Below are 8,937 nucleotides of genomic sequence, written 5' to 3'. Positions count from 1 at the left end.
TATTGGGGAAGAAAACCTGTATCTGGATATTAACTGTTTCTCACAAAGGTCAAAGGTCTCAAAACAATAATCCCAACATCAACCGATTTTGGATTTATAAGGAGCGAAACAAACACCAGACACCTTTTTGGGCATATTTGGAGATTTTAATGTCACACAAAAAGGGAGGAAAATGCATCACGCTTATATGAATGTCAGAAAGCAGAAAACCTTGTGATACCATAATCCAGGGATCTCCAACTCCGGTCCTCAGGAGCTACTGTTTCTATACTGCAACACACCTGACTCAAATGAATGGATCTCCGACAGCTTGTTGTCAAGTTCTACACAAGTCTGTACATCCATCTATCCATCCATTATCTATACACCGCTTAATTCTCACTGGAGTCTATCCCAGCTGACTCAGGGTGAAGGCAGGTTCACCTGGACAGGTAACCAGTCTATCACAGGGCTACACTTAGAGACAGACAACCAAGCACACTCACATTCACACTTGCAGACAATTTAGAATCACCAATTAACCTCAACATGTTTTTGACCTTGTGGGAGGAAGCCAGAGAACCCGGAGAGAACCCACGCTGCACGGGGAGAACATGGAGACTCCACGCAGAAAGACCCCTCGTCCTCAGCAGGAAGTGAAGCGGTGACTTTCTAGAGGCGAGGCAACAATAGCTAACCTTAGCTAACCACCATTCCACCTTGCAGCCCAGTCTGTTAATGATCCATTCATTTGAGTGTGTTGCAGTACGGAAACGTCTAAAACCTGCAGGACAGTAGCTCACGAGGACCGGAGTTGGACATCTCCGCCATAATCAAATGCATTTAACTCAAAGGAGCTTCGTCTGACAGGGGGATCATGACCCGCCGGCTGAGTAGCTCCACTCGTTCTCACACCGAGGACTCCATCTTCCTGAGGCCCGACGAGGACCCCGTCTGGCTCGATGAGCCCACAAAGGCTGAAAAAATAGGCGACAGAGCCCCTAAAAAAGATGGACTCCCAAAATGTAAAGATGGACCCACAGCGGGCCAAAGGCCGCAGGGAGAGGAAGTGTTTATTCATAAGGTCTACGCTCTGGTGATCGAGATCCACTGCTGGGCCGCCCTGTTTATCGTCTCCCAAGTCACGGTATGTAAATCTGCAGTGTCTGCATTAACCCTCTGAGCCCCAAGCAGGTTCTGGGCGTATTTTGCTTCTGTCACATGTTTACTCACTGTGGCCTCATTTTTCACCTCAACATGAAGTCCAGCACGTCCATGGAAACAGAACGACCGTGGCTAGAAGTAGAGAGAACCCAAACATGTCCTCTGTGCAGTTTTACAAAGTTATGATGCTGTGAATCATAACAAAAAAAGAAAAAAGAGAAGTTTGGTTTCACCATTTTGGAGTTTTTATGTATGGTATTTTTTTTGGGTGTTATTTACTGTGTGGGGATACTGTTGGCTTTTTATTCTTTACATTTTTTTTTAGTTTGTTTTCTTTTTTTTTTTCCGTTCTGTGTGTGTACTGCCTTCCTTTCGTTTGACCCGTTTCTGCTTTTGTGTCCCTTGATTTTTGTTTCGTGCTTGTTGATTAGTGCTGTGTTTGTTGTTTTGTTTTTAGTTTTTTGTTTGCGGTTTTTATTGATTTCTGGTTATTGATTTTTGGCTGTAGTTTTTAGTGTGATGTGGTTTTGATGGATTTTTATGATTTTTTTTGTTTTTTTTTTTCCATCCCTCTGAGAGTTTTGCATATTTTTTGTTTTTTTTTTTTTTGGCTTTGATGAATGGTGCAGTTTTGGTAATTTTTTTAATTATTACATGCCTTTTAAACCCACAAGCAAATTTTAGTGTTAAATCAGAGCAAGTTAGCTGTTCGTATAACCGCAATAATAAAACAAGATATTCTCTCAATTTGACCTTTCTTTTTCCAAAGCTTTATTCTTTGTTAATGCATTTTTATGATCTCCTAAGTTTGTTATCGAAGGTTGCAAAAGACATTCTTGGGAGGTTCTGGGGCTAAACTTGGACACGTTTTTAGGATTCATCCCCTCGTCCCTTCTTTGTCTTTGCTGACTTCATGTTTGATTCATTCAAGAAAAAAAAAAGACAGGTGCAGCATTACCATAGGTGGGAAAAAAAAGAGAGAGCCTTGTAAATGTGGCCGTGATTATGACACCAGACTGCATGTGGTCGATTTGCATATTTTTTGTGCCTGTGTAATAGGCCATCTTCTTTTCTTCTCCGCTTGCTTTTCACCTGATTACCGGTGCATGAATGACTGGAGCTGTGACAATCTGCCTCCTCTCTCTCTCTCTCTCTCTCTCTCTCTGTCCTCCCAGGGGTACTGGGTGTTTTTCGTGGTGGAAGGAAATGGACCGCTCTCCTCCATCTACAAAGCCCTGCAGGTCATCGACTTCTACCTTGGCTTCATCTTACCCTGCCAGCCCATTTTCGGAATGGACGTAAGCATCAGTCCTGGATGTGACCTACAGCTGTTTATTTTGGACGGAGAAATTTTTTTAAAAAGGATGCTTCAATGTCAGCTGTGTCTAACTAACTTGTCCTTTCTGTCTCTCTGTGTTTGTTTCTCTGCCAGTCCATGGTGTTGATGAGGGAGGTGGTGAACACCAAACAGCACAACTGGATCGTCCACAGCACTGCAGGCATCGGTGTGGCCATCTGTGTAGTCATGGTAAAACACTGGGGGGGAGATCCTTCATCTCACAACTTAGGAACACGTTGTAATTTACCACAAAGAAATCCAACTGACTGGATCCTTTAAGACTCACTTGGTTAATTGAATTGTTCACAGAGGAGGAAATGGATGCAAGTTTGAAGACAGAAGATGCCGCTCACTGCCTCCTGCCTCCTGTCCATGTCTCCTCAGGTCATCCACATGGTGTGTAAGTGGCGTTACGGCACCGGCTTGTGGTCGTCAGGATCAGGAACGGTGTCGAGGGAAGTTGGCGATCGCCGTCAGTCGGTGAGCCGCCAGCCCTCCTTCACCCTGTCGGAGTGGACGGACGCCCAGGAGGATCTGCTGGACCTGGACCCCGTGCCCCAGACCCCGGTGTTCGACATCGGCACCGACACCAGGACGGAGGGAGACGCCGCCACCCTCACCGTCACTCCAGTGGGCCTTCAGGAGAGGTTAGAGGAGGAGGATGCTGCTGAAACACTCGCTCTGTTTCTGTATCAGCAGGAAGACATTGCTGTACTCATCCACTTTCAATCCACATTTTCTCATATCACACACTGAGCATTTATATGCATTTGTCTGCTTGAATCACACAGGAGAGGCTCCAACGTTTCTCTGACCTTGGACATGTGCACGCCGGGCTGCACGGAGCCCTACGGCTACGGAGCCCAGCTCTCTCCCAGAGACCAGTCGGCCCAGGAGTACCTCCGACAGGGAACGCACACCCTGACCCCTGCCATGCTCCACACAAGGGCCATGGATGACCAGAGCCTGCAGGCTGAGTTCTATGTGAGTGAAGCAGCGGCAGCAGCGGCAGCAGCAGCTCACCCACCTACACTCCGTAGATTAACAGAGATGAGCAGAGACTCACCGGAAGAGACGTACACTGACACACACACATGCACACGCCCACACACGCTAACACCCATCAGAGCTCTGCACACACCCGTAAGCTCTTCCACTGCCTGTTAGTGGGCGAAAGGATGGAGGGATACAAGCATTTTTGCATACATAAAACCCACAGAGGATTCCAGTGTCTGCTCGGCAGAAAGACGTGCGTTCGAGATCACACACACACACATCATCCGCAGCCTTTAAGTCGCACACAATTAGACAGTGTGAAGAGCAGCGGGCGACTTGATGTTGTTTTCTTAATGTTTTGTCGTTTTGTTGAAGGCAACGCTCGGAATTTCCCATTTTCGCAAGGACTGATTTTTTGGTTGCACCCATTGTTCTGTGTCCATTGGCAGGAAACTCCCATGAACTTTGTGGACCCCAAGGAGTACAATTACCCCGGGCTGGTGAGAAAGAACCGCTACAAAACCATTTTACCCAGTGAGTACAGCTGCAGCGCGAGTCAGCGGCAGCAGTAACTAAAAACAGATCATGGAGTTGTATATTTAGAACTGCCATTTTCTAATGCTCGTCTTGAGTCCACTCAGATCCTCGTCACGTATATATCACTCAGCAGCACACAAAAATACATGAACCTATCATGTACAGGGAGCAAAAATATAAACACAGCACGCAGAAATCAGCCAATTGTGCACAGAAAGTGTGGCTTTAAAGGGCAATGATCAGATAGTGTGAGCAGACTGTAAAAATCCACCTTTAAATGCAACTTTATTCAAATGACACGATGCCACAGATGACAAGAAAAAGAACGTGACTCCATCCTGACTTGTGATTTCTCGTTTATGACTCCACACTTGATCTGTCCATTATCATTTCCAGTATACTTGTTTCGTGACATCCAGTCTGTTGTAAAGATACAACAGATTCTCACTGGAGGAAATTTAACTGAATATGACATGCTGCGTTTGTACTGTGGTCACCACTGAAGTCATTACTTCCTGTGTTGTTTTCTCTTTCAATTACAATCCCTAATCTCACTCTGTCCACCTGCAGATACGCACAGCCGAGTCGTCTTGCAGTCGCAGGATGAAGATGATTTTCTTACAACCTATATCAATGCTAATTATCTCAAAGTGAGTGAAAAACGGCGTATTTATGCTCCATAATGCAGCCACTGGTATTTAATTTGCTCTCAATGAGTTTCACCTTGCTAATTACTGCAAACAAACAGCGACGTGTGTGTGTGTTTGTGCAGGGTTATGACGGCGAGGAGCGCGCCTACATCGCCACCCAGGGTCCCACCGTCAACACAGTGGGAGACTTCTGGAGGATGGTGTGGCAGGAGAGATGCCCGATCATAGTGATGATCACCAACCTGGAGGAGAAGAACGAGGTCGCTGCAGAGACACGATGACGATGATGATGATAATGATGAATGTGTTATTGGATAAACGAACACAGAAATCTAAACTTGTGTGTCCACTGCGTCTTGTAGAAATGTGCCGAGTACTGGCCCGAGGACACTGTGACCCACGAGGGCATCGAGATCACCGTCGTCACGGTAACCCAGGAGGACGACTACAGTCTGAGGGTGTTTACTCTAAAGGTAAATGTCACGTAAGAAGTGTAAATACAGAATCAACAAGTTAAAGGAGCAGTGCAAACAAAGTGTCAAATCTGGGTTCTAGTTGTGCAATTTCAGCTTTATTTATTAATACAATGAAGGCAGAGATTTAAAACTTGTATTAATCCTCTGAACTCCAAACAGAACTCAAACTATTTTTAATCCTGTCACATTTTTCCTTGCTGTGGGCTCATTTTTTTCATTGCAATATAAAGTCCTGAACCTCTATGGAAACAGAGAATTCAAAAATGTATTTTATGAACACTGCCTGCAGTTCAATCCAAAAGTCTCTGAGCTGTTGTCACATGATTCACTGATGACTTTATGGCTGCACTGAGGAGTCTAAAATTTTTAGTTTTTAGGGAATTTGGAAAGCGAAAACTATATATTTTTCACAGATTTTTAAATGAGATGTACAGGATGAAGTGATTTTAGTAAAATGTGACAAATTCAAGCTTTAGTTGTTTTTCCTCATGGAACTCGAGAAGTGTTGGAAAGTTGAAAATCTGATGATTCGTCCCGTCTTTGTGGATTCTGGCCTTTACAAATGGAGTCAGTTTTCTTCTTTCTTTTAAAGACACCGTGCTTTTCAAACACGCTGGTGGGTTTTGGGATTCAGAGGATTAAAAACAAACGTAAGAGTTTACAGCTGTGCTAGAGGTGCTGGTTAAATCCTAACATCGGTATGCTATCATGCTTAAAATGATAATGCTAACATGCTATTGTTTAGCATGTAATGTTTACAATCATACTTTATTGTGTTGATGTTAAATGCAATATAGCCATTTCATACAAAATACAACTGAGGATGAATGTAGTCTAGTTTTGCAGCTACACTGGGGAGATAAAAGTGTATGGATGCTGGAAATTAGTTGGTTTTCTGCATTTATTGATCATAAAATCTAAGTTCCATTTATACAATATGCTTAAGACACGACACAAAACAATGTCTTGACTAAATACAGAGAAGGAAACAATAAGTGAACCCTTGCAGTCATTCTGTAGTAGATTCACTTCTATGTTTAGGGTCATTTTCCTGCTGCTTCTACTAAAACAACCTCCCTCAAATTATCCTAACAGATGTCTTGATAAACTTGGGAATTTCTTTTCCCTTCAGTGATGGCGAGCCGTCCATTCCCAGAGGTGGCACTCTTCCCCCTCTGCTCTTCACTTTTAGGATTATATGTTTTGGTTTTTAAGCAATGGCCCTTTAAAATCATACAGAGCGTTGCACTGAAACCAGTTCATACATCTACATCCAAACAACTGCAATCATCTCATTTATAGACAGTTTAGAGCTATAGTTCACTTCAAAACAAGCTTCTTGTGAAGAGCAAAATGTTTGAGCCTCTGACCCACATCTTCAATCATGTCTCAGTAATCAGACTCCAGATTTTCCAAACATCAATGTGACTGAACGATGGACGGCACAACAAGTTGTGTGTTATTCGTTTAAAAAAACAATCTGACCATATTTTAGGACAGGATTTGTTCACTGATTCTCTATCTTCACCTTTTCCTCCTGCTGCATGTTTGTTCTGTGTGATGTGACGAGGATGTAAATTCTGGACAGACGCGTCAATGTTGATTTTTTAACAATAATTTTCAAACGTGGTGTGAAACTCTAATGAAATGTCATCACCTGTGTTGTGTTGAGGTGACAGCTCAAATCTCACATGTGGGTATTTTGCATGGACACAAACCATTGTGCACCAACGACAGTCGATACCGAGCTGTTTTCAGACTTTAGCACCACTTCTGTCTGCAGCTGATTTTGTAGAAACACTTCATTTAGACAATAATCTCAAACTTGACATTACAATATCTAATAAAAACACCACACAAGATTATGATGTTGTGGCCTCAAATTCCAAAATCAAAGTTTTCCTTTAGTCAAATTGTCAACGTGCATCCAGACTCACTACGTGTGTGTGTGTGTGTGTGTGTGTGTTACTTAATGTTGTGGTGCTTTTCGGTTCCATCCATGTGTTCATGATGGGCGCTTTACATTTAATTCGGGGTCATGGTGTCATTGGCACTTAGCGAGCCAAACATGATAATTCAGTAAATGCAGCCTTCATCTGATTACTGAGCACCAGGGGATCATTACATAACTGTGCTCTGTGTTAAAAGCTTGTTGTTTATTCATCTCCTCTGGTTATTTTGTTTATCTATTGGACTAATAATTATTGGCAGGCTGACACTCGGGGAATAGCTGACACTGATGGATGTGATTACGCACAGTGCAGCCGGCAGAGAAAGCTCTTTTTTTGTGCAACCCTCACTCTTGTTTTTCTTTTTCTTGCTCTGCATTTATTGTTGTCGTAGCAACTAACACCAAGGTAACAATTCGGATGCACATGCAGAGCAACAGGCTGATCAGAAATCCCCCTCGATGCGTCTTTCTCATGTACATGTGTGCGTAGCATGATGGCATCCGTAGTTCACGCCTGGTTGCCTGTTTGTGTGTCACCAGTGTGGGGACGAGGAGCGCAGCCTGCGGCAGTACTGGTACACCTCCTGGCCCGACCAGAAGACTCCAGACAAGGCTCCTCCCCTGCTGGAGCTCGTACAGGAAGTGGAAAGGGCCCGAGAGGAAGCCCCGCCCTCCAGTGGTCCTACAATTGTCCACTGCAGGTACAGTGCTGAACAAATAAAGAGCTCAGGTTAAATAATAAACCAGTTATTTTTTATTGGAGAAGGTTTCTTGCTGCTGTGTTTTTTAACCACAGATCCACTTGGCACACTTCAGCGTTGCCCACTTCCAATTCCCCGCTTCCTGATTTCCGCAGGGAGGATTTGCTTTTAATCAAATTAGCGGGATCAGCTTTAATCAATTCACAGATCCATCCAATTTATTCTTTCTCCGCAGTGCTGGAATTGGTCGAACTGGCTGCTTCATCGCCACCTCCATCCTGTGCAAGCAGCTGAGGACTGAGGGTGTGGTCGACATCCTGAGAACCACCTGCCAGCTCCGCCTGGACAGGTGAGATGCGCTTAGCGCTTATCCCTGCTTCAGGCAGTTTGACTTGATTCAGTTCCAACTCACCAGCTGAGTCGCTGAGAGCTTTAGCCCAGAAGGAATCCTGCGATGAATCTACTGAGTGTGTGATCATCGAAGCCTCAGAACCCACCAGTGGCTTTGAAAGACATGTTGTCTTCTAAAAAAACACCAAAATGAGCCAGAAACTGTAAAAACAGAAAGAACCATCTGATTCTTTGGACCTGGGTACAAATTTCATTCCCTCATGTTTTTACATGTCTGAATGAAAATGAGCTGAACTGTAGTGAGTGATACAGTTACATCAGAAAAGTTAATCAAATCTAAGCTTAAAACTGTGATATTTAATCAAAATCCCTTCATGCTACATATCCGATTTAAACATTTACAAAAAAAAAAGAAAGGCTATTTGCTCTCATAACATTCCATAAAAAATTTTTAAAAAAATAAATAAAAAATCTGTGCTCCTCAGAGCAACCACAAAGTCATGAGTGACTCACCTGCGACAGTCATGTGACAAAAGTTCAGGACGTATTCAGTTGAACTGCAGGTTGTGTTTACACGGAACAGAAAGGAGAAACTCAGACCTAAAATGTCCACAGTATATACAGATTTTGTTTTCCACGGTTTGGAACACCTGTGGGCACTTGAAAAAATGTTGTACATGTTGATTCTCGGTGCTCGGTGGTTAGCACCGTTGCCTCACAGCTAGAAGGTCGCCGGTTCACGTCCTGGTGAGGACACCCGGGATCTTTCTGCGTGGAGTCTCCATGTTCTCCC

At 43.8% G+C, this 8,937-nt stretch overlaps 1 protein-coding gene across 1 annotated transcript in view; it reads left to right on the top strand.

Moving 5' to 3' along the window:
• Nucleotides 1–856: 856 nt before the first annotated feature.
• ptpn5 (protein tyrosine phosphatase non-receptor type 5) overlaps nt 857–8,937 on the top strand; it is an 11,769-nt gene continuing 3,688 nt past the window's right edge. Inside the window, exons 1-11 of the mRNA XM_008300658.1 lie at nt 857–1,126; nt 2,319–2,441; nt 2,576–2,671; nt 2,867–3,129; nt 3,274–3,466; nt 3,928–4,012; nt 4,586–4,665; nt 4,788–4,925; nt 5,028–5,138; nt 7,633–7,793; nt 8,029–8,142. Of these exons, the coding sequence (XP_008298880.1) occupies nt 857–1,126; nt 2,319–2,441; nt 2,576–2,671; nt 2,867–3,129; nt 3,274–3,466; nt 3,928–4,012; nt 4,586–4,665; nt 4,788–4,925; nt 5,028–5,138; nt 7,633–7,793; nt 8,029–8,142 (1,634 nt within the window). The remainder of the gene's footprint in view (nt 1,127–2,318; nt 2,442–2,575; nt 2,672–2,866; nt 3,130–3,273; nt 3,467–3,927; nt 4,013–4,585; nt 4,666–4,787; nt 4,926–5,027; nt 5,139–7,632; nt 7,794–8,028; nt 8,143–8,937) is intronic.

This window comes from Stegastes partitus, unplaced genomic scaffold, assembly GCF_000690725.1.
Source record: "Stegastes partitus isolate 25-593 unplaced genomic scaffold, Stegastes_partitus-1.0.2 Scaffold1572, whole genome shotgun sequence".
Taxonomy (NCBI): Eukaryota; Metazoa; Chordata; class Actinopteri; family Pomacentridae; genus Stegastes; species Stegastes partitus.
This window is presented reverse-complemented; position numbering and strand designations above follow the sequence as displayed.